General features: G+C 41.6%; 2 protein-coding genes across 26 annotated transcripts in view; both read left to right on the top strand.

Annotated features, from left to right (window-relative positions):
* Positions 1-8021, top strand: part of ZC3H11A (zinc finger CCCH-type containing 11A) — a 44222-nt gene extending 36201 nt beyond the window's left edge. For all 23 annotated transcript variants that reach the window (XM_086345762.1, XM_086345760.1, XM_086345754.1 and 20 more), the window contains 6 exons: positions 451-954; positions 1770-1849; positions 4088-4418; positions 4945-5111; positions 5543-5610; positions 6027-8021. In XM_086345762.1, the coding sequence (XP_086201888.1) occupies positions 451-954; positions 1770-1849; positions 4088-4418; positions 4945-5111; positions 5543-5610; positions 6027-6285 (1409 nt within the window). In that variant the 3' untranslated portion in view covers positions 6286-8021. The remainder of the gene's footprint in view (positions 1-450; positions 955-1769; positions 1850-4087; positions 4419-4944; positions 5112-5542; positions 5611-6026) is intronic.
* Positions 8022-18817: 10796 nt separating this feature from the next.
* SNRPE (small nuclear ribonucleoprotein polypeptide E) lies at positions 18818-25249 on the top strand. Of its 3 annotated transcripts, none has more exons than XM_086345765.1 (5): positions 18818-18914; positions 19654-19680; positions 21576-21638; positions 22556-22634; positions 25035-25249. In XM_086345765.1, the coding sequence occupies exons 1-5, from the start codon at positions 18879-18881 to the stop codon at positions 25088-25090; spliced, it is 261 nt and encodes an 86-aa protein (XP_086201891.1). In that variant the 5' UTR covers positions 18818-18878; the 3' UTR covers positions 25091-25249. The 3 variants fall into 3 exon arrangements, with proteins under 3 accessions (XP_086201891.1, XP_086201889.1, XP_086201892.1); XM_086345763.1 differs by having other exon boundaries at positions 18818-18932; XM_086345766.1 differs by lacking the exon at positions 19654-19680.
* Positions 25250-25503: the final 254 nt, after the last annotated feature.

The following is a 25503-nucleotide window of genomic DNA, read 5'->3' as shown; positions in this document are numbered from 1 at the left end:
GTTATTATTAGCACACTTTGTTGTTGCTTAATTATTGGTTTGTCAGACTGCAGACTACATGTGTGGGCAGTTTGTGTTTTGCTTACCATTATATTTCTAGTGTAGTATCTGGCAGATGTTTGTATCTATCCATGAGTGGAAGAACTAATTTATTCTTTTTAGTAAGATTTATAATGACAACCCTCTCCAACTAGTAAAAGGCTTTCAGGATCCTCAAGAATAAACTTCTGAATAGATATCCAGATCAGTCATTTTTGCCGCCTCCATGTTTTCCTTGAGGACCACTATCTAAAATTGAGGTTGAAACTAACGTGCTTTTGTTCATTTTAATTTCTTGCCTAAATTATACGACTCTTATTGGACTCTGTCCTGACCCAAGAATAGAGAGATCGTAAGTTGTTAAGAGATGAACTCCACATACAGTGATTTGTTTTCCCCCCATGAAAACAGAGAAAGTTACTAAAGTTGGTGAGATTCATGTGAAGACATTAGAAGAAATTCTTCTTGAAAGAGCCAATCAGAAACGTGGAGAATTGCAAACTAAACTCAAGACAGAAGGACCTTCGAAAGTTGATGATTCTACATCAGGAGCAAGAACCTCCTCCACCATCCGAATCAAAACATTCTCCGAGGTCTTGGCTGAAAAGAAGCACCGGCAGCAGGAAGCAGAGAGACAAAAGGGCAAAAAGGACGTGAGCTGTGTCAAGCCAAAGACTGACAATGAAATGAAAAAAACAGTGATTTTGCCACCCACTGTAGCCAGCAGAGGACAATCAGAGGAACCTGCAGGTAAAGCAAAGTCTATGCAGGAAGTGCATATCAAGACGCTGGAAGAAATTAAACTGGAGAAGGCTCTCCGGGTGCAGCAGAGCTCTGAGAGCAGCACCAGCTCCCAGCCTCAGCCTGAGGCTATGCCAGCGGCAAAACGGCTTCTCCGGATCACTAAGAAAACAGGTAACAAAAGAACTTGATCTGTAGTACCTATTCCCCAGATAATATTTCAAATGGCAGTATTCCGCACAATATTCATAGGATTTCTGTGAGAATTTTTTCTTTACTCAGATAACTTTGAAAACCACTGGATTAAAAGAAATTATACTGGTCCAGTGGTTAGGGCTCTGTACTTACACTGTAAGGAGACACGGGTTCCATCCCTGGTTGGGGGAGTAAGATCCTGCAAGCCACATAGCACCCCGCTCCCCTCTCCCCGCCACACACACACACACAAAAAGTGAAGCTGTTTCTTTATAGCAGTTTATATAGAGCTTTGATATCTTAATGTGCATTTTGAATCTGTATGAGAACTAAACAAATTTTGTCTACAGTTTTATTTGCCCTATCTTTATTCTTTAAAAAAAATTTTTTTTATTGATTGCTTTATTTTTAGCGGTGCTGGGTCTTCATTGCTGCGTGCGGCTGTCTTTAGCTGTGGTTAGCAGAGGCTGCGCTAGTTGTGTGCGTGCTGCCGCCTGTGGTGGCTCCTCTTGTTGCAGAGCACAGGCTGCAGGACGCTCAGACTTCAGTAGTTGTGGCATTCAGGCTCAGTAGTTATCATGGGAGCTTAGTTGTTCCCAGGCATCTGGGATCGTCCCCAGGTCAGGGATTGAACCCGTGTCTCCTGCACTGGCAGGTGAGTTCTTAACCGCCTCATTAAGAGGATACCAGAGAAGTCCTTATTACTTTTTTGAAGAAAAGTTTTATTTAACTTCATCTGTTATTAAGTTGCAGCATGAATGAAATTATTAATGGTGCTTTTAATGTGAATCTAGGTATAAAAGAAGAGAAGAAACTTCAAGAAGAAAGTGATGTTGCTTCTCAGAGCAGTGTTTCTAGAACAGAAGCTAAAAAGGTGGGTTTATTTAGATTGATTTTATAGGTTTGTCCATGGCAGGCAAAGGTTAGATGAATGATAAGTGTTCTTTTAAGTTTCTGTTTAATACTTCACTGATATATCTTTCACTGTGCTTGTAATTTTCCTTCAGAGTTTTCTGTACTTTTATGTGTATCAATATTTAATGCCCTTTTAAGTTGTTTTTGAAAAGTGTTAGTTGCTCAGTCATGTCCCACTCTGCAACCCCACAGACTGTAGCCCTCTAGGCTTCTCCATCCATGGGATTTTCCAGGCAAGAATACTGGAAACTTTTTAATTGGCCATTAATATTTTTTAAAGTAAGTTTTTCCCCTGCCTTTCAGAGTAATGCTGCTCATTTGTAAAACTAGGGATTTTCTTTTTTAACAATGAGTAACCTCTTTATTCATTCTGGATTGTAGAATAATTCTACAATCCAGATGTTACCACAGTTAGTTTTTTTATGCATTTCTTTCAGGCCTTTTCCTTTATTAAAAAAATATTTACCTGTTTGGCTGCCTCTGGTGTTAGTTGTGGCTTGCAAGGTCTTCATTTCAGCATGCAGGCTTTTCGGTTGCAGTGAGTAGGCTTCTCTTCAGCTGTGGTGCGTGGGCCCAGGGGCTCAGGGCTTTCAGCAGCTGTGGTGCATGGGCCCCGGGGCTGAGGGGTTTCAGCAGCTGTGGTGCGTGGGGCCCGGGGCTCAAGGCTTTCAGCACCTGTGGTGCGTGGGCCCCGGGGCTGAGGGGTTTCAGCAGTTATGGTGCGTGGGCACTGGGGCTCAGGGGTTTCAGCAGCTGGGGTGCGTGGGCCCCGGGGCTCAGGGCTTTCAGCAGCTGTGGTGCGTGGGCCCCGGGGCTCAGGGCTTTCAGCAGCTGTGGTGCGTGGGCCCCAGGGCTCAGGGGTTTCAGCAGCTGTGGTGCGTGGGCCCCGGGGCTCAGGTGTTTCAGCAGCTGTGGTGCGTGGGCCCTGGGGCTCAGGGGTTTCAGCAGCTGTGGTGCGTGGGCCCCGGGGCTCAAGGCTCTCAGCAGCTGTGGTGCATGGGCACCGGGGTTCAAGGCTTTCAGCAGCTGTGGTGCGTGGGCCCCAGGGCTGAGGGGTTTCAGCAGCTGTGGTGCGTGGGCACTGGGGCTGAGGGGTTTCAGCAGCTGTTGTGCGTGGGGCCCGGGGCTCATGGGTTTCAGCAGCTGTGGTGCGTGGGCCCCGGGGCTCAGGGCTTTCAGCAGCTGTGGTGCGTGGGCCCCGGGGCTGAGGGGTTTCAGCAGCAGTGGTGCGTGGGCATTGGGGCTCGGGTTTCAGCATCTGTGGTGTGTCAGCCTCAGGGCTCAGGGGTTTCAGCCGCTGTGGTGCATGGGCCCCGGGGCTCAGTGGTTTCAGCAGCTGTGGTGCTCAGACTTAGTGCCTGCCCCCCCCCACCCCCGCACGTGGACTCCTTCCCCAACCAGGGATTGAACCCACGTCCTCTGCATTGGAAGGCAGATTCTTCTTAACCATTGGACAACCAGGAAAGTCCCTCAAGCCTTTTCTTTATATATTTATGTATGTGAATGTGTTTAATGCTTAACTCATATTTAGAACATAATTGAGAACTCTACAGTGTATCATTTTGCAGCCTACTTTACCATATTAATAATTCTTTCAGATGATAGCTTTTGCTGGTCATTTAGTGTCCTGTTACACAAATATAGTCTGTTTCTGAACTAGATTGTTTTACACAATTAAGATGGTGAACATCTTTGTACAGAATCTTTGAGCAAGTGTCTGATTAGGAAACATTTTGTATTAGACTTACGGTCAGGATTGTCTACCTATAGAATTTGGGTTTTTATTGTTCCACACATCTTCAATCTTTTACCTTGAGTTTTCTACTTAATAGAGGACTTCCCTGGTGGCTCAGACAGTAAAGAATCCGCCTGCAGTGTGGGAGACTTGGGTGCAGTCCCTGGGTCGGGAAGACCCCCTGGAGACGGAGATGACTGCCCACTCCGGTCTTCTTGCCTGGACAGTCCCACGGACAGTACAGTCCATGGGGTCGCAAAAGAGTAGGACATGACTGAGCAGCTAGCACTTTCACTTTCACTTCTGTTTAATATAAAATAAAGAGCAAAAGCTCTTATATTCTGGATCGTATCTAGAAACTGCTTGACTTAGATGTTAGCCTGTTAACTTACAAATAATAATTATCATACAGATTGTTAGAGGTACTGGATTTTTAATTCTGTCATTTAAATTTATCCATAGGCTTCAGATGAGACCACAACAGTTGGCATCACTAAAATTCAAGACAAGAGATGTAAGACAGTGAGAGAAAAGTATGTGCCCAAATTGCCAGAGAAGGGAACCTCACAGAAGGAAAAATCAATTTTGACACCCCTTCGGGGAGATTTACTCTCTTACAGTACCGAGTTAGCTGAGAAACCAGTGCTCACCACCATGCTAGGCATCACACGGCACCTGACTAAGCGGCTTCCTTCAAAGTCATCCCAGAAGGCAAAGGTAGAAACCTCAGGGATTGGGGACTCAATATTGAATGTGAAATGTGCAACACAGCCCTTGGAAAAACGAAGTAAAGGTGAGTATTTTTACTAGTGCATCTTTCTTTAGAATTTCAAAGTTACTGAGTTTCGGTGACTGCCTGGCAATAATTGGGTTGAATTTCATTTGCCTTTGTTTACTGGTCACACAGGTGGATAGTGATATTTCTGATAATTCTGTTTTTAAAAGACAAAAAGACTAGATGAGTTCCTTTCTCACAATTTAAAATTGATCTTTATAAAGCTTTATCTAAAACTTTCCATGGTGCATTTTTTTCCTCTGGTTTTGAAGGAGAGACACACGGAAAATGAAGAGCAGTAGCAAATTCAAAAGCCATTGAAATGAATTGTTTCATGGAATAAATATGTGTGTGTGTGTGTTTATGGCTGTGTGTAGTACATATTGCTGATGGGTCATCTTTAATCTGGCTTTCTTGTTTGGTTGGTTTTTAAATTATTTGTGATGTTACTGTTGCTGAGAAGGAATTTTGATATTCCAAATTTTATTCTCCATGTAAAAAGGGGATTATTTTAGCTTTTAATCAGATATTTTCTGTCTTGTAGCTAAACCTAAAGTGAATGTGAAGCCATCTGTGGTTAAAGTTGTCTCATCACCCAAATTGGCTCCAAAACGTAAGGCGGTGGAGGTCCACCCTGCTGTCATTGCAGCTGTGAAGCCACTCAACTCCAGCAGTGTCCTGCTGGAAAGCCCAGCCAAAAAAGCAGCTGTGGTAAGAAGTGGATCAACTCAGGGGCGCTTTGGTCTGTGTGATAGGAAAGCCAGAAAGATTCTTTTTTAGCTCTCTCTATTACGTGTAACATCTTCTGTCACTTCCTAAGTATTTTTTTTTAGTTGTTCAGGTAGTTACTATATTTTATATTTACAGCTTAGGGGTTTTGGGGTTTTTTTTTTTTAAGCCTAATTATAATATTTTGCTTATTTGTACATTCTATCTTTGGATTATTGATTCTTGGATCGATCCTTAGATTCCTAGTCTTAAAGAATGGTAGACATGATTCTAGTGAAAAAAAGTGAAAGTCGCCCTGTCGTGTCCAACACTTTGCAACCCCATGATTCTAAGAAGGCAGCAAAAAAAAATGAATCTGCTCAAATTTAAAAGTCTGACTTTCCCACTGAGTTACCTTACTCTCACTTTTGTAGGCTATTGTCCCACTTCTCTCTGAGGACAAATCAGTCACTGTGCCTGAGACAGAAAAACCTAGAGACAGGTAATACCTTGCAGTTCTAATTTAACCAACCTTTAGACCACTATTACCATTTTTGTTTTCTAAAGAATAACACTGCTAGATAATTTGAAATATTTACAATTTAGCTACATCTAAGTACATCTGTTAAACTTCAAATTCACTGCAAAAAACCCTGATATTCAGGGTTGCTGTTCTCTTTTGGTGCTATTGTTTGTATTTTGCCTGTATTATTAAAAAAATGTTTTTAAACACCTATCTGAATTCTCCTTTAAAGGGTGAAACTGGTTTATCCCAAATCAGTAAAACAGTTCTTTATGTGTTTTCTCAAAAACAACTCTTCACTAAAATTCTTTGTGTACCTGGGACCAGGTGATCCGACCTGCCAGCCATTGACAAAGGGCAGTTATCTAATAACCTTTGGGGTTTTTTTCTTACAGTTTTGTACTGCCTCCAGCCCAGTCCTCTTCAGAGCCTCCCCCCCCGGAAGTATCTGGCCCTTCCTCATCCCAGATGGCCACAAAAACTCGCCGACTCAGTTCTGCCTCAACAGGAAAGCCCCCACTTTCAATGGAGGATGATTTTGAGAAACTAATATGGGAGATTTCAGGAGGCAAATTAGAAGCTGAGATTGACCTGGATCCTGGGAAGGATGAAGATGACCTTCTGCTTGAGCTGTCAGAAATGATTGATAGCTGAAGGTGGTAGTAGGACATTTAAAGCAAAACAAACAAAAAAACTCACCAAAAAACTGGACTTAGTTTCATCTATTATAACATTTATCCAAAATGATGATTTCTTTAGTCTAGAATTTGCCCCAAATCAGAAGTGTACGTCTGAATTATCCACATGAGTCCTGGATTCCTTGGGGTCAGATTTTTAAATCCCTTGGTAATCATTTTGTCCATTTGATACCATTGTTCAGCATCTTTGAGAAAAAAGTTCTGTCTTACCCCTCTCTCCACAAAAAGACTGAGCGGGAGACCTAAGTGAAAGGGTGCAAGAAAACTTAGTGACTCCTTGAGGTGTTTGTCAGTTTTTACCTTTTTTCCCTTTATTGTATAATTTCTTTTATGTATTGTCTTAATGTACCTATTGTTAACCTGAGTTCGAAAAGGGTGAAGACAGCTGCTACCATTAAGGACCAAATTTCATGCCACCACTAAAAAAAAAAATCCACTCAGTCTGTGTTAAATTGTATGTCTTTTTAAAGGTATTTGGAGACTTCAACTAAGCTTTTAGAAACAGCTGAGCAGCTCAGGAAACCTGTAATTTGGACATAACTTTTTGGACCTGATTTTCATGCTTCTGCTCTGTAAGCCTCTGAAGGGCAATAGCTAATTTATTATTACTGTAATTTTTTAAGGCTTTAAAGTGCCTCAGGGGTCCTCTGAAACTAATTTTCTATTTCTGGGATTCCCTGGATTCTTAAAAAGAGATGGTGACATAATGATTACAGGAATTTATTTTTTAGCAAGAAAGTTGTCCCTTCTCTTCTTTAGTACTTGCTTCCTTACTAGTGTTGTATTATCACAGGGATAAAAATTGGTTAATTTTTTTCATTTCTGATTCTCCTTGCAAACTCCTCTTGCCCAGTATTTATTTGGTGCCCTTTACCCACCTGAGGGGGAAGAACGAGCTCACTCAAGCTGCCATTATTTATCCATGGACTACAGCAGTACCCAGAATTGTACTGTAGCAGGAGTTACCGAGATGCTCTGGGGGTGTATTGTATGCCTTCCGGTTTTCTTCATTTCTGAATTGAGTTTTCTTTTCTTGATGTTGATCTCCTTCATATCACCTCAAGGTTTAGACTTGTGAAGGAGGAACAAGTACGATGGGGATAATAGTCTTGAAAGGAGACATACTGTACATAATCAAAAGGAAGAGGAAAGGACCTGCCCGTTTTGATACTTTGCTGTAGGTGGCCAGTTTTGTTTCTCAAAAGGAAATCTGACCCACCTGTCATGTTGGCTCCTAAGGAACTGCTGTTGTAAGCGGCTCATCAAGAGTTGAACCTCATGTAGCCTTGTTGGGAATATGAAAAGGAAGAAAGCCACAGGACTGCCCATTTCAGTCTTGGGAAGATCTGGATGATTCTACACAAGCAAAAATGACTTGAAATTTATGTATAGATACTTATCTACCAGTCCATCTTCAGCTGACTGAATGTTGTCTAATAGCCCTTCTCCAAAGCAGGGGTGAAATGTTCTGGTTTCACCACAGATTTTCTACTCATTTCATTTTTGGAATCGGCTTGTAGATTCCAGGTCCCTTTTGTATATAACCTTTATTCTTTTGCTTTTAAAAAAAAATTTTGTTTCATATTTAAAGCCTTGTGTTAGTGATTCATGTTCACCATTATTTGAACAGTTTGCCATTACAGCAAGATAAATACTTATTTGTGTTTTAAATAAAACTGGTGTAGGAATGTCTTGATGTTGTGAATTAAGTAGTCATACATCACTTCGGGCTGAGATCTGCCTCAATAGAGGCTCAATTAGAATGTTGTTGAACCTTTGTGTACATGATCCAATCTCACAGATTCTACTTGTCTTTAGAAACCTTTTACAAGGATATGCTGCCAAACTTCCCCACATGTGAGGATTTTTTTCTGACAGTGATGCTTACCCATTATTATTCTAACTCAAGTAATGTCATTAATTCTTTTTAAAAGGGGTTTAGAAGCGATCTCAGGTGGCTTCAATAATTTAGAATTTTCAAGCATGAAAGCATGTATGAAATTTTTAGTTGAGGGAAGTCCAGTTTTTTGTTATGGAAATACACATAAATTTGTTAACCACCAAAGAATATAGGCCTTCCGAGATGGCACAGTGGTAAAGAATCGCCTGCCAGTCAGTGCCTGGGTTGGGAAGATCCCCTGGAATAGGAAGTCACAACCTGCTCCAGTGTTCTGCCTGGAAGATTGAATGGACAGATGAGCCTGCTGGGCCAGCGTCCATAGGGTTGCAGAGACATGACTCAGCACACACACAACATTAATTTTTCCACATAGTCTAAAAGTCTTCCCCAACAAGTTGAATCAACTTTTCACAGAAAGCAAAAGATTGCATATTCAGTTTTGAGTGATGATGGTTTTCAATTTCAACAGGAAAAAGGTCCAAATGTACAATTTGGCAATAGCCAGAGATTTCAGAATAATGTGCAGCTTGTGTGTTTGTGTCAATAAATGATCCCTCAAAGTTCTGGCCTTAACCTCAAATTCCAGCGGTCCTCTCTCATGTGGCCAGAACATAGTTTATGTTCCTCAGGGCCAGTCTGTGGTCAGTGTTTAGATACAGTTTCAGAAATAAAGCTTATTCTCCATACTGATCAAAGTTTTATGATCCTTTTCGAAAATTGTGGCTTCATTTTGCCAGACTGTTTCTGCAGTTCTTTAAAATAAACTAGCTAACGTGTACTGAGATGTACTGAGTACTTCTTACGTGCCTGTGAATTCACGTATCTATTTCGACACTAATCCTAGACTGCATTGGAAGATTACTGCTTTTTATCCCCACTGTAGTGTCAAAATCAGTATTTTCAGATATTACAATAAGAAAGTATATTTTTATGTGCAGTTGGGTTTGATTTGTTGAACCTTTGAAGAACTTGCTTAAATCAGATCTTTGAAAGCTGCTGAATAAATATATGGAAGTATCCACAGGTTATACATCTGACCATATTAATAATTCTCTAAACTTGTTGAATTTTTGAAATAAAGCTACAGGCATCAATGCAAAAATACTTAATATTTTTTTAACATTTTACAATAAAAGGGTCAGAGTATAAAAATGGCCCCAAATAACAGCAATTAAGAATTTATGTTTTTACCCAAATAGGCAAAAGCCCAAGGTGGCTCCATTCTTTTCAGGCTAAAAAAACAAAAAACATGTATTTTTAAAAATAGGAATCACTAAGTGGGCCCATTAGTAAAGTTTGCTTGGATATGACTGGGAAGGTGTTGCTGCATTGGAATCAGTGGGAATGAGCAAATGGTGGGTTAAAACTCAGTAATGCCTGTTCCTGGCTTTTTGTTCTAGATTCTGTGACTGACTTGTCTTCAGATAGGAAGACAACAGCCTGTTAAGATGAAGGGTAAACTCACCCAATGTTGAGAATGCAGAGGTGGAAAAATGCTCCAGTAAAAGATTATTGTAGGACTCCTGGTGGTCCAGTGGTTGAGACTACACACACCATCCGGGAACCATCTATAGATAGCATCATCCATTTAATACTTATACCCACTTCATTCCTGTTACTTTTTCCTTAAAAGTATTTCAGAGCTGGGCTTTGCTTCATAAATTCACTACACACTTTCACTGCAGCAGGCACAGGTTTGATCCCTGGTCAGGGAACTGAGATTCTGCATGCCATGGCCAAAGAAAAATCAACTGTTTGCTGAATAGACATGACTGAGATAAGGCATTGGATGGAGGAAGAGAAGCTTCAAGGGAAAAGAGAAGTGAAATAGAAGGATCCCTTCCCTGGTAGGTGTATTTGTTAATGAGTTCACTTATTTGGCTTGAGAGGTCAAGGAAGATAGTCAAGTTTAGAAAAACTGAGGAAATGTGAAAGAAATACATTGGTATAACTGCCACAGAAGTATTTTAGACTACCCTCCCTTGAAGAGGCTGAAATTAGAACACAGATTCTTACCTCATTAAACACTGCTGGCCGTTAAGGACAGAGAATTTAGGAAGCAAACCCCAGCTTTGAAATACTTTTAAGGAAAAAGTAACAGGAATGAAATGGGTATAAGTATTAAACGGATGATGCTATCCATAGATGGTTCCCAGGTGGTGCAGTGGTAAAGAATCCACCAGCCAGTGCTGGAGATGCAAAAGATGTGTGTTCAATCTCTGGTTCAGGAAGATCCCCTGGAGTAGGAAATGGCAGTATTCTTGCCTGAAAAATTCGACGAACAGAGGAGCCTGGCAGGCTACAGTCCATAGGGATGCAGAGTCAGACACCACTGAGCAGCCGAGCACACAAAAACAAACATCTATAGAGAGGATGATGAGAGATCAGTGAGCTCCAGACTGGTCAGAGCAGGTTTCCTTGCGATATTAGGTCTGGAATTTTGTATAGTTCAGTAAAGGAGATGATTTGGCTGTAAACAAAGCCAAAAATTTGAGTGGCTAATGTTTGTTTTTAATGATCTCTGATCATCCCATTGGTAGTCTCAGAGTCTGTCTTGTCTTATTCTTGCTCAGATTGCTGACAGCTGTTCCTGGCCAGAGAATAAACTTTTTTTTTTTTTTTTTTAAAGGATCTATTTTAAATGTGAATTGGAGTCACTGCTCATAAAATCCTCATGTGCCTTCCTCTTCCCTCCAAAATTAAACTCAAGTGCCTTAGCACAGCATGCAAGGCCCTGTTGTACTAGCCTCTTCCATCACTCACCCTTCACTCTCTACACGTGTAAAACTACTGGCAGTTGACTTCCCTTGTACACTAATCTCACTGTTTGCCTTTGTTAATGCTGTCTTCTCTTTTCTCATCTTTTTTTCTGCTAACTCCTACATACTATACGACTCGCGGATTACCTCTCCCTATACCCTGCTCTCCCTCTCCCAAACTGGGGTCTGGTGCCTGTCTTCTAGGCACTTACTTTGTTTAATCTTCATTGTTTTAAAAGTACCTGTCCATCTTCCTCAGCAGAATATGCACTGCTTCAGATAGAGGCTCTTACTAACCTATATATTCTCAGCACCCAGTACCGATCTGGCTCTGAGAAGAATGCCACAGCCTGGGTGGCTTAAACAACAGAAAGGTATTTTCTCACAGTTCTGGAGGCTAGAATCCCACTATCATGGTGTTGGCTAGTTTGGTTTCTTCTGAGGCCTTTCTCTCTGGCTTGCAGATGGTCCCCTTCTCACTGTGTCCTCATATGAGGCATAGTCTTCCCTCTATGCCCGTGTCTGTGGCTTTTATTTATACTTATTTATGGCTGTGCTGGATCCTCGTTGCTGAGTGTGGGTGTTCTCTAGGTTCAGCAAGCAGGGGCCACTCTGCAGTCGTACGAGGGCTTCTTGCCGTGGCTTCTCTTGCTGCAGAGCTTTGGCTCTAGAGCCCATGGGCTTCAGTAGTTGGGGCACGTGGTCTTAGCTGCCCCATGACATGTGGAGTCTTCCCAACCCAGAGATCAGACCCCAGTCCCCTGCATTGGCAGGTGGATTCTTAACCACTGGACCACGAGGGAAGTCCCACGTGTCTGTTTCACTCTCTGTAGAAGGACAGTAGCGACCTTGGATTAGGGCCCACCCATGGGTGTGTGCATACGCACTCAGTCATGTCCGACTCTTTGCAACCCCATGGCTCATCTGTCCATGGAATTTTCCAGGGAAGAATATTGGAGCAGTTTACCATTTCCTTCTCGGGGGGATCTTCCCAATCCAGGGCTCAAACCCACAACTCCTGAATCTCCTGTACTGGTAGATGAGTTCTTTAACAGCTGAGCCACCAGAAAAGCCCACCCATATAACCTCATATACCTGAATTTCCACTTTAAGGACCTATTTCTAAGTAGTCACATTCTAGAGGTACTGGGCATAGCTTCAATACATGAATTTTGAGGGCCACACTTCAGGTCATAACAGAAAGCATTCAATAAATACTGCTGAATGAATGAAAACGTTCTTGACCCATTTCAGGGTCTTTGCTAGACTGCCCCTATCTCTTCCCAACCCCATTCTTTGTCATGCTTCATTCAGCAAGCTGTGAGTCTTCTGGTTGAGATGCAAGAACTTTAAACTGAGAGAAAGGATATTCTTTTTTTTTTTTTTTTCTAACTTTATGTCTCTGTGGGCCAGTTGATTTGCAGATAACTGGAAACTTCAGATTTTACAAGAACATCATGACTAGTTGGAACACACAAAAGGAAACAAATGTGCCATAGTACTTTTCACTGATAAGTTCATTGAACCAGTGATAAATTCATTCACAAGTTTCAAAATTCAAAATTTTAAACAGCAAAAGTCCTCCCTGCTCCTGACCCAGCTCCCCGCTTCCCCAAGACCAGTTCTGTTTCTCAGGTATTCTAGAGAGATTTTAGGTTCATATAAGCAAATATATTTCTCTCTAATATTATATATAAAACATATCATCTTGCTTTTTATTATATCATGAACAGGCTTAAATTATGAATTACCAATTGATGACAAATCCTGTTTCACCTATACCCATAGCAGCTATCCACCCCCTGTTCTGGCCCCCAGGACTAGGGCTAGAGTTAGGTGAGCAGAGTGGGCATAATTCAAGGGAGCGCTCACTCTCAGAGTTGTGCTTGCGCATGCAAGTGAGATGACTTAAATTTTGCTCCTTAGGCTTGCCCCATCTGAGATCCAGCTTTGCTGGCTCTGCTAAATTATTTTGAAGTAAACCTCAGATACATCATAGCTTACTTTTTATCTTACTGTATATTAGATATCTTTTCATATGAGGACACAAAGATCTTCAATTTTTACTATAATTGCATACATAGTATTACGTTCTATGAACATGCAATAATTGAGCTAATTCCTATTGATAGACATTTAGGTTGTTTCCCATCTTGGTATTTTAAACAATGCTGCAATGATTATATCACATATGTAAGTTTATTTGTATGATTAAATATCTAGAAATGGAGCTTAATAATTTATATTGCCACCACTTTTTGATCTTGGCCAGCCTAGTCAGGGAAAACGACTTCTTGGTAGTTTAGTTTGCATTTCTTTTCTAATGAGTGAAGTTGAACCTCTTTTCATATGTTTGAAGAAATTTGTATTTCCTTTGCTAAAATTGCCAATTTTTATTTTGGGTCTTTGTATCAGATGAGAAATGGCTGCAAATTCTTTAATGCACTTCTTTAAAGTGGGCTTTAGGGACGTCCCTGGTGGTCCAGTGGCCAAGACTCCCAGCTGCCAATGCAGGGGGCCTGGGTTCAATCCCTGGTCAGGGAACTAGATCCTGCATGCCACAGCTAAGACTGGCACAGCCAAAAAAAAAGAGAGAAAGATGGACTCTGTTTTTCCAGCCCTTGAATCTGGCCTGGGGGTGAACATTATATTAGTTCTCGACCTGGCTTTTCAGGGTACCGTTAGCTTCAGTCTTGGCTTCTCGGAGCCTTGAGCCCCCATATAATAAAGCATACCTCACGGCCAGAGAGATCATGTGGTGAGGCCCCAAGGCTACATAGACGTGGAGGCTGATTCAGGTGGGGCCAGTCTTCCAAATACACATGCCAAATCCTTAGATACACCTTCTGAAGCAGAAAAATCACCCAGCTGAGCCCTATTCAAACTCTTGACCCACTAAGGTCACAAATTTTTTTTTAAAAAGGCTGTTTTGAAACATGTGAAATGTCATGTATGAAACGAGATGCCAGTCCAGGTTCAATGCACGATGCTGGATGCTTGGGGCTGGTGCACTGGGACGACCCAGAGGGATGGTATGGGGAGGGAGGAGGGAGGAGGGTTCAGGATGGGGAACACATGTATAATTTTTTTAAATTAAAATTGAAAAAAAAAAAAGAAAAAAGAAAAGAAAAAGGCTGTTTTAAGCCATTAACCTTCGTAACATTTCTTACACAGTAATTTTTTTTTATGTATTAGTAAAATTACCCATTTGTTTGATGTAGTATAAACATACTTTTCCCAGATCTTCTCATTTTGCTTATTTTGATAGCTTTTTATTCATGGAAAACTATATAATTTTTATATAATTGAATGTATTACTTTTCTTTTCAAAACCAATTAGAGCATACAAATGAGTAAAATACAAATTTTCAGAACAAGAGAGATGAACTATCTATGATTAAACTAGATGAACTACAAAGAAATTAAAACCAAAGAAAACTAATGCCTGTGTACTCAGTCGTATCCAACTCTCTGCAACCCCATGGACTAGCCCACTAGCGCCTCTGTCCATGGGACTTTCCAGGCAAGAATACTGGAGTGGGTTGCCATTTCCTTCTCCAGGGAATCTTCCCCACCCAGGGATTGAATCTGAATCTCCTGCATTGCAGGCAGATTCCAGGGAAACAAAACTAAAAATTTCTCAAAGACTCAAAATTTGAACAAATAGCCACCGTGTACTTAGATTTAAAAAAATTAATTCTAAGTTGTTCTGGGTTTTATATAATCACAGTAAAAATACCAACAGGACTTTTTAAAATTAGGTAAGTTTATCCTAAAGTTTTAAGGAAAAACAAAAATAACTGGAAAAATTCTATGAACTTTTTGTCCTGCCAAATAAAAATAACAATGATACTAGTCTAAATAGACACTAAGATCAACTGAAAAAAATATAAACTCTATACATAAAAACACATACCTACACACACACACTTGATATACTGTAAATGTGGCATTTAAAATTGAATGAGGAACAAAGGGTTATTTTATTTTGTTTGTAATAGTGATGGACAAGTGGATAGCCACCTAGAAACTTTAAAGTTGTATCAGTTCTAGGATATACTGGTATAAATTCTAAATGGATCAAAGATTTAAATGGAAAATGGCAAAATCACTGAGAAAAAGTAAATCTCTTCTCATGGGTTATATGAGTCAACTGACTGGTTGTAAAGATCAATCCTTAAAAGTTAGGAATCGTGCCTTCAGAAATAGGAAAATGTAAAAACAAGTAGCTAAGCATTTCTGCATCTGAGATCAGACAGGTATACTGGTGTGTTCTATTCACACTGTCTTCAAATTCAGCAAATCTCAACTTTTCCATGTGTTTTCTAGGTCCTTTTAAAAAATGACTTTCATGTCCTTTGATCTTACATTTTTATGAGGTTGTTATTACTATTATCCTCTTTAAACAGAAGATCTTAAAACTGAGCCAGGACTCTGTGGGGCCTTCCAGGTGACAGACCCCTTTGTATCCCTTTCCTCTTATTTATAGAAAAGCTTTAACCTCCTAGGCCTTCCCTGAGTGTCTAAGAGTAAATTTAATTAGAGAAGTGAGAAAATGCAGAAACAAAGGAAAACAGTCAAACAAGACAAAATAATGATAGTTTAGCCATGAAACAGAGTCAAGGGCTATAGATAATATCCTGAGCCATATCTTTGAGTTGTTTTGCAGGTACTAAAACTGCTAACTACCTCGTGACCATGAACACATAGCCTTCAGACTGGCTGGGGCCTGAAGATTTTAATACTGACCCCTGTGACCTCAGCTGGTTACCTAACCACCCAGTGAGAGAACTGTGCATGAGCTGACCATGTAGCCTCAACCTTCTCCCTTACTTTGTCTTTAAAGATCCTCTCGTAAAAGTCACCGGGGAGTTTGGGTCTGTTGACGGCGAGCTGCCTGTTCCCCTGGCTGTCCTTCACCACGAACCAGTGTCAACAGCTTGGCTTTACTGCTCCTCCTCGGAGCAGACCCAAGTTTGGTTTGGTAACAATCTCAGTTAAACAAGTTACGATTCTGCTACTTGCAGAAGTGTGTCTAAGTGGTGTCTAAGTGGTGTCCCCTTGGACGAGTCCCTTCAACTCTGAGTTTCAGTTTCCTCATCTATAAAATGGATATTCCAGTTAAAGGAAATTTCTGCCAGCCCGCAGCCCAAGTCCGACCCCTCCCCTCCAGTTGTGTTACCCAGGAAAGGATATGTTGGAAGGCTGAGACCTTAATGTGTACACACGTACACTACTTCTTCATTGGATCTTTAACGCCATGAGGAAGGAACATTTTTATCTCCATTTTGTTAATAACTTAAGCCAAGACAGGGCAAGGGTGAGTAACATTCTTGGTCACACACTATAAACGTGCAGGATTTGAGCCTAGAAATCAGGTTTTAGGGTTTTCATTCAACATTGATCCTCCACTGCCACCTAACAAATAGCTCTCCAAAAAGCTGATGAGAGTGGAATCAGTTACTGGAGTAACCACAGCACCCGGCTTTGAAATCATATCGTCTGTGGCCCAAAGTGTCAGCTGCGGGAGCCCTGAGTTCGGGCTTCTTGGCGGCCCTACCCTGTCCCCCATGACGCAGCTGTTAAGCCTAAATCCCAGAGGAGCAAGCGTTAGAAAAACCTCTGAAGCACACCATTTCAGAGGAGGTAACGCAAAAAAGCAAAATGGCTGTCTGGGGAGGCCTTACAAATAGCTGTGAAAAGAAGAGAAGCGAAAATCAAAGGAGAAAAGGAAAGATATAAACATCTGAATGCAGAGTTCCAAAGAATAGCAAGAAGAGATAAGAAAGCCTTCTTCAGCGATCAATGCAAAGAAATAGAGGACACAACAGAATGGGAAAGACTAGAGATCTCTTCAAGAAAATCAGAGATACCAAAGGAATATTTCATGCAAAGATGAGCTCAATAAAGGACAGAAATGGTATGGACCTAACAGAAGCACAAGATATTAAAGAGAGATGGCAAGAATACACAGAAGAACTGTACAAAAAGGATCTTCACGACCCAGATAATCACGATGGTGTGATCACTGACCTAGAGCCAGACATCCTGGAATGTGAAGTCAAGTGGGCCTTAGAAAGCATCACTATGAACAAAGCTAGTGGAGGAGATGGAATTCCAGTTGAGCTATTCCAAATCCTGAAAGATGATGCTGTGAAAGTGCTGCACTCAATATGCCAGCAAATTTGGAAAACTCAGCAGTGGCCACAGGACTGGAAAAGGTCAGTTTTCATTCCAATCCCAAAGAAAGGCAATGCCAAAGAATGCCCAAACTACCGCACAATTGCACTCACCTCACACGCTAGTAAAGTAATGCTCAAAATTCTCCAAGCCAGGCTTCAGCAACATGTGAACCGTGAACTTCCTGATGTTCAAGCTGGTTTTAGGAAAGGCAGAGGAACCAGAGATCAAATTGCCAACATCCGGGGATCATGGAAAAAGCAAGAGAGTTCCAGAAAAGCATCTATTTCTACTTTATTGACTATGCCAAAGCCTTTGACTGTGTGCATCACAAGAAACTGTGGAAAATTCTGAAAGAGATGGGAATACCAGACCACCTGATCTGCCTCTTGAGAAATTTGTATGCAGGTCAGGAAGCAACAGTTAAAACTGGACATGGAACAACAGACTGGTTCCAAATAGGAAAAGGAGTACGTCAAGGCTGTATATTGTCACCCTGTTTATTTAACTTATATGCAGAGTATATCATGAGAAACGCTAGACTGAAAGAAACACAAGCTGGAATCAAGATTGCCAGGAGAAATATCAATAACCTCAGATACGCAGATGACACCACCCTTATGGCACAAAGTGAAGAGGAACTCAAAAGCCTCTTGATGAAAGAGAAAGTGGAGAGTGAAAAAGTTGGCTTAAAGTTCAACATTCAGAAAACGAAGATCATGGCATCCAGTCCCACCACTTCATGGGAAATAGACGGGGAAACAGTGTCAGACTTTATTTTTCTGGGCTCCAAAATCACTACAGATGGTGACTGTAGCCATGAAATTAAAAGACGCTTACTCCTTGGAAGTAAAGTTATGACCAACCTAGATAGCATATTCAAAAGCAGAGACATTACTTTGCCAACAAAGGTTCGTCTAGTCAAGGCTATGGTTTTTCCTGTGATCATGTATGGATGTGAGAGTTGGACTGTGAAGAAGGCTGAGCGCCGAAGAAATGAGGCTTTTGAACTGTGGTATTGGAGAAGACTCTTGAGAGTCCCTTGGACTGCAAGGAGATCCAACCAGTCCATTCTGAAGATCAGCCCTGGGATTTCTCTGGAAGGAATGATGCTAAAGCTGAAATTCCAGTACTTTGGCCACCTCATGCGAAGAGTTGACTCATTGGAAAAGACTCTGATGCTGGGAGGGATTGGGGGCAGCAGGAGAAGGGGACGACAGAGGATGAGATGGCTGGATGGCATCACTGACTCGATGGACGTGAGTCTGAGTGAACTCCGGGAGTTGGTGATGGACAGGGAGGCCTGACGTGCTGCGATTCATGGGGTCGCAAAGAGTCGGACACGACTGAGCGACTGATCTGATCTGATCTGAACGCGGGGGAACGATCCGGCTCATAAAACCGACTCAAAAGCGAAGTCGCGATGGGCAGCCGCGGTCGCCGCACAATCGAAGCCGCGCTCCCCCTCCAACTTCCCTCCAGGTGGCGCTGCAGGACCAACCCGCCTTCCGAAACGGAGTCGCCGCCGTGCGGCCTCCCCGGGATGCTCTGGAGCATCGAAATAACCGACTCCTGTGGCTAGAGAGGTATTTCCCAGGAACCGCCCACGTCGCCGCCTGAGCATCACGCACTTCCGCTTCCGGCTCGTTGTTCCGGAAGTTGCTTTCTGAGAGAGAGTGTGGAGCACTGTGGTGCTTGTGAGCTTCCAGCATGGCGTACCGGGGCCAGGGCCAGAAGGTGCAGAAGGTGATGGTGCAGCCCATCGTATCCTGCTCGATGCGTGAGCAGTAGGAGCTTTGGGCCGGGAAATGAGGGGCGAAGGAGGAGACGGGGTAGGCCCGAGGGAGCGGAGTGCGGCCGCTTATCCCATGAGCCCCTGGGGCGGCCGAGGCTAGGAGAAAGCGCGGGGAGTTGAAGAACCAGTTATGGGCGGGAGGTAGGCTCGGGCAGACCCTGCGTTGGAGAATGCGGTAGTGGTGGGGTGAGCGGGGAAGACGACTTTAATTATATACTGACTGAAAGCGGGTGTTACTGCTTTCCACCGGGAGGGAGACCTCGGCGCGGAAGAAACTCCAGGAAGATGAGAGTGGGAGCTATTCCTTTATAGTATTTAGTGATGTCCTAATGGGTGTTTGGACTTACCAGGTGGCTCAGAATCCTTCTGCCGATGCGGGAGACGGGATTTTTGATCCCAGAGTGGGGAAGATCCCATGGAGAAGGAAGTGGCAGCCCACCCCAGACTTCTTGCCTGAAAAGTCCCATGGACAGAGAAACCTGGGGGGCTACAGTCCATGGGGTCACAAGAGTGGGACAGGACCTAGCGACTGAACAGCAACAGTGGGTACCTAGTTGGGCACTTTCTTTGCCTAGGCACAGAGTTCGCGTTCAGAAAAATGAGATGCGGGTAGATTTAACGAGTTCCAGGAAGCAGAGTCTATGCTTTGCGTGTGGTTTTTTTTTTTTTTTTCCTTAACTCCTGCTGCAGAATCTCATCTTCAGATACTTGCAAAATGTAAGTTGTTGTCTGTTTTGTTATTTTTAAGTTAAAGGTGAATTTATTTGGCTGTTTGTATCATTCTGTCTGATCATTGTTCTAGAGCCAAAAAATGAAACTGGAGATTGGGAGGGCACTTGAGGAGAAGGAGTGCCAGGAAAGCTCTAATGTGACAAAATGGTATGTAGCCATGCCATGAGCTTCCCTGGTGGCTCAGACGGGAAAGAATCTTCCTGCAATGCAGGAGACCCAGCTTGGATTCCTTGGTGGGGAAGATCCCCTGAATGGCAACGCACTCCAGCATCCTTACCTGGAGAATTCCATGGATAGAAGAGCCTGGAAAGCTACAGTCCATGGGGTCTCAAAGAGTTGGTCATGACTGAGCCCCTAACACAGCCATGCCAACTCCAAGCATGCAAAGAACTGTGTTGTTACTACTTTGCAAGACCAAAATTACTAATTTCGAAAAGTAATTACTGGCTGACATGATAGCGGCACTTGGGTATTGGTACTTTCCTTGGGATTATGGCAAGAACATTGGAACCTTTCCATGGCACCTCAGGATGAGACACTGGAAGAAAATTTCAGTCAGCTTTTACTAGGTCATAAGGTGGTGTGCTAAGCACTTTGGGAGGTGGAGACACACTTATCGATAGAAAAGACACTGGAAAAGGAAGATTGGAGGGATAGGTTCAGAGGATTTAGTGAACCCTTTCACTAAACCCTTTCACTCCCTTTCCTTTGGAGGGATTTTTATCAACTCAAAATTTGACCTGGCAGAGCAGAGTATTTATCCCTGAAGGAAAATGTGTTTCCTGTGGTTCTGACAAATTTTAGTATGTGACAACTACTCAGCCATTAAAAAGAATACATTTGAATCAGTTCTAATGAGGTGGATGAAACTGGAGCCTATTATACAGAGTGAAGTAAGCCAGAAGGAAAAACACCAATACAGTATACTAACGCATATATATGGAATTTAGAAAGATGGTAACGATAACCCTGTATACGAGACAGCAAAAGAGACACTGATGTATAGAACAGGCTTATGGACTCTGTGGGAGAGGGAGAGGGTGGGAAGATTTGGGAGAATGGCATTGAAACATGTGAAATGTCATGTATGAAACGAGATGCCAGTCCAGGTTCAATGCACGATGCTGGATGCTTGGGGCTGGTGCACTGGGACGACCCAGAGGGATGGTATGGGGAGGGAGGAGGGAGGAGGGTTCAGGATGGGGAACACATGTTTTAAAATTATTAAATTTAAGAATTAAAAAAAAAGAAAAGAAAAGCATTAATTTCGAGCTGTTGTAATTTTTAATCACAGGAGTTGAGGGTCTCACTCCTGGTTATTAGGGCTTCCCAGGTGGCACTAGTAGTAAAGAACCTGCCTGCCAGCGCAGGAGATGAGAAGAGATTCGGGTTCCGTCCCTGGGTCAGGATGATCCCCTGGAGGAGGGCATGGCAACGCACTCCAGTGTTCTTGCTTGGAGGCTCCATCCCTTGGATAGAGGAGGCAGGCTACAGCCCATGGGATTGCAAAGAGTCGGACACAACTTACGCGTTCCTGGTTATTAGGTGTGAGACGTGGAAAACTGAGACGCTAGAGAAGACTGTCTTGCAGCTGGAGTTTGCTCTGGTAGATAAGAAAGAAGCCCCTTTTGCTATCTTGTCACATTTTCACTCTAAATGTACAGAGACTATAAGCAACAGAAATATGATTGAGTCTCAAAAACACAGGAATATTATTAGTTCCAGTGTAGCATTTATTAAGTGAGAATGTTTCATGTTAAGTAACTTGTCTTGGCTTTTATTTGTCAAAGTTTTTTAGGAGCCGTATTTGTCTGTTTGACCAAAATGGTTGGATTTTGTTCACTTAGTTCTTAACATTTCTGTTTTTCTGATTATTTCAGAGATCGCGGATTCAGGTGTGGCTTTATGAGCAAGTGAATATGCGGATAGAGGGCTGTATCATTGTAAGTCATGATATTTTACCTCAGAGCATGTTGTTCAAAGAAAAAAATTTCCTAAAAGATGGCCAACAGAGCAATATACAAAAAAATCAAAGACCCAACCCACGGAAAGTCCTTCAGGACTCACTGTCCTTGTCTCATTGTTCTACTTAATAGGGATTAGGTAATTCACAAAAGAGAGGGAAAATTAATTTTATAAAATATTTAAACAATGGTATTAGTCTTTAAAGGAGGGATCATAAATAAAATGAGGAGGGAGAAAGATGAGAATTCTTGGTTAGTGATACCTGAATAGAACTGGATGTCCAAGGTAGCAGAGTAATTTAAATAATGTTTTAAAGAAAGAAAATATGGGTGGAAGTGTTAGAGTCTGGTATTTCTTTGAGACAGTGTAGTAGATTCCGTCGGTAATCTCCCCTTCCCCTGTTTGTTAGTTGAAAAAACAAGCTCGGTGGTTGGTAGTGATAGTGTATTTGTGGGAACATGGGAAAATTAATATATGTACGCACACTGTACTGAGTAGGTTATAAAAGATGTGAATGATGACTTTTTGGCATAGTTAATGAAGTCTAAAGTCCCCAAAGTTCCAGAAGTAATTTGAAGTACATTCCCTCTTTTGTCGTTATTTAAAAAGAGACTTAGGGAGTTTCCTAGTGGCAAAGTAGTTACGATATCAGGCTTTCAATACTGTGGCCTGGGTTCAATTCCTGGTTGGGGAACTAAGATCCTGCAAGCTGTGTGGGGCACTCCCCCTCCCAAAAAAAAAAGGAAGGAGAGGCTTGAGATGTGGTGTTTCAGCTGGAAGATCAGTGGAGAGATAAATTTCTGAACTTGGTGTTTTTATATATTGCCATATTAATTTAGAATGGTTTGGATATGATTTTACATGAAGATGACAGTCAATTGACTTATTTTTCTAGGGTTTTGATGAGTATATGAACCTCGTATTAGATGACGCAGAAGAGATTCATTCTAAAACAAAGTCAAGAAAACAACTGGGTAAGAATATAGATGGCCTCAAAGAATTATAGAAATTTTTATTCACTTGCAGAATTGAATGAATTGCAACTCATTTCATGTTTAAATTTAGTTTGTATATGAGAAATTATTTGGGAGAGTAGTGTATTCTTAATCATCTTTTGCCACTTATTGTTTATCTCACTCCATTTCTACTTCTGTCTCTCCAGTTGGGAGCTTTCACCAAGGTTACCAAAGACTAATGGTGTTAAATCTAATGGTCCCCATTTTATTGAGCTCTAAATGGCATTTGGCTCTGTGATACTATAGTCAGCTTTTCACTTTTCATTACTAGTTGTTCCTTTTTGAGACTTCTATATATTCATTCTTTAGGACCCAGCCATTAAATGTTTGAGTTGCTTAAGTCTTGGTTCTCAGTCCTCCTGTCACTCAATATTATTTCCTAGGTACTCAAGACTACACTAACAGTTATATTTATATGTTGACTTGCAAATGTACATTTGTAGCTCTAGACCTCTCTCAGCCTCTTCAGTATTTCTACTTGGATGTCTCAAAGGCTCCTCAAAATTAGCATATCAGAATCAAACTCAGTTCCAATGCCTGACACACTATTTAGAGCTATATTAGTGTTTCCTGCCGTAGTAAATGGGACCAGTTCTATTCAGTTTACTAATAAATTTCTCTGCAACTCCAATTTGCTCTGCAGACTCCAGTCATCTTTTTAAAACACTGGCCTGAATTCGTTATCTCTTTGCTTGAAATCCTTTGGTGGCTTCCTGTTGCTCATAGGATAAGAAAATCTTTAATATATCCTTCAAAGTCCTTCATGATCTGGCTTTACCTCCCTCTGCTCATTTTGTATCACTCTGTACTTCATTTTCTGAGGACCATCCACACTTCTTTCAATTCTTGGAATCTGCACATTTGTCTCATCATAAATTTTTGTGTGTGCTGTCCCCTGTGTCTTTGAGACTCAGGTCAGATACCACTTCCTGCCAGGGTTAGGTGGTGTTTTGCCTGGGGTGGGGATGGAGGGAGGGTATGCTGTGCTGCATTTGTAGTAAAACATTCATTATCGGGGTTGTTAATGTCTGCCACTGGACCACATGCTCCACTAGTGCATGAGTCCTCTCTGTTTTGCTCCCTAATGTACTTAGTGCATGCCACATAGTAGAAATTTTAAAATATTTGAATAGTGAAGTCAGTTTCTTGACCCATGTTCTTTAGGATTTATGGCTTCCTCAAGGCTTAAATAATTTCTGTTAAAATTGCATTAAGTTGAGGTTTATTTAGGCATTTTGTCTTTAACTGTTTAATGCCCCAATTGACAGCTCACTAGTATTTTTAAAAGTGGTAGTTTTCAAGTGCCTCTTTTTTCCAGTCCCTGAGAATTCTCTTGAGCCTTATCTTAGCTGTGTGCAAAGTAGATTCTGGGAGTGGTATAATGTTTTGCTTAGCTTCTTCCTGCCTAGGCTTTTTGAAAACCTGGATTTTTCAAATATAAACGTGTCTTATCAGGAAGTGCAAGCTCACCTTACTGACATTATTTATAAATTATTTGCAAAGTATTGATTGCTCATGGTAATATCAACTCTGTAAAACAGGTTTAATATTACTTCTTGTGGAATTGCTGATGGTGTTGATTAACATTTCTCAAAGTGTTCTATTGAACACCAATATTCCTGCAGATATTTATAGATATTTCTCAGGAAGAGTGCCCTTTGCTCAAACAGATTTAGACAGTGTTAGGTAAAACTTAAACAAGTTTGTATATCACAGAATGAAATCCTTATTAAGAACTCTTAAGAATGAGGTTATAGTATGCTGCTGCTAAGTCGTTTCAGTCGTGTCTGACTCTGTGCGACCCCATAGATGGCAGCCCACCAGGCTCCACTGACCCTGGGATTCTCCAGGCGAGAACACCGGAGTGGGTTGCCATTGCCTTCTCCAATGCATGGAAGTGAAAAGTGAAAGTGAAGTCGCTCAGTCGTGTCAGACTTTTCGCGACCCCATGGACTGCAGCCTCCCAGGCTCCTCCATCCATGGGATTTTCCAGGCAAGAGTACTGGAGTGGGTTGCCATTGCCTTCTCTGTATAGTATGCTGCAGTTCCTAAAAAATTCATTTCTCAGCTTCTGCAAAATCAGCTTTAGGAAATGTTGGGATAGTTCACTTAGTCTGCAGACACTGTACTTTTCATAAAGTAACATTTCTCTGCCTTCATTAGGTTATTGTTGGAAAAGTGCGTATGGTCTGATATGCACAGCCTTTCAAACATTGGAACATGTCACATAATTTCACAGACGAGAAAGCATTTTTAGAATCACTCAAGAACGATCTAAAATTCTGAAGCTAAAAGTTACAGTTTTCTGAGTGACTATTAATGGCTTTTTTTTTTTTTTTTTTTAATTTTGTGTTGCAGGTCGGATCATGCTAAAAGGAGATAACATTACTCTGCTCCAAAGTGTCTCCAACTAGAAGTGACAGATGAAGTGAGAAATTGTTTGGCAATACCGTTGGTTTTTTTAGGTGTCCTTTGTTAGAGATGTAGTTCTAAAACATGTATTCATATTGTTCTGCTCACCCTTATGTTATTACCAGGTGACAATAAATGCTGTGGGACTGTTTTTATCAAAATATTTACCTTATTTTTTCTATCCAGTTATAGAGTTTTTACACAATGTCACCGTTAGCTGTTAGTGTTTATTTTAAAGTTTTCTGAGGGATGGCACTTGCCCTGAACATTTCTGTGAAAAACATTCTGTTTTTCACAGAACTGGGATTTGTAGATCCTTAAGGCAAAGACTAGGAATTCTGCCTGATGTGACTTCTGATACTGGGTGGTGTAGCAGGGGAGCGTTCACAAAAGTAAAGATTATGGTGCTAATATA

The sequence above is a fragment of the Bos grunniens genome, chromosome 16 (assembly GCF_055505025.1).
Source record: "Bos grunniens cultivar Pamir isolate PY7600 chromosome 16, Bosgru_T2T1.0, whole genome shotgun sequence".
Lineage (NCBI taxonomy): Eukaryota > Metazoa > Chordata > Mammalia > Artiodactyla > Bovidae > Bos > Bos grunniens.
This window is presented reverse-complemented; position numbering and strand designations above follow the sequence as displayed.

What these genes read in the sequence shown, in the direction of transcription:
- SNRPE (XM_086345763.1), top strand. Translation starts at nt 18,879, where the DNA reads ATGGCGTACCGGGGCCAGGGCCAGAAGGTGCAGAAGGTGATGGTGCAG. An exon ending in TCTTCAGATACTTGCAAAAT is followed by an intron (nt 19,681 to 21,575) that starts GTAAGTTGTTGT and finishes TGATTATTTCAG; the next exon opens with AGATCGCGGATTCAGGTGTG. An exon ending in GGATAGAGGGCTGTATCATT is followed by an intron (nt 21,639 to 22,555) that starts GTAAGTCATGAT and finishes TTATTTTTCTAG; the next exon opens with GGTTTTGATGAGTATATGAA.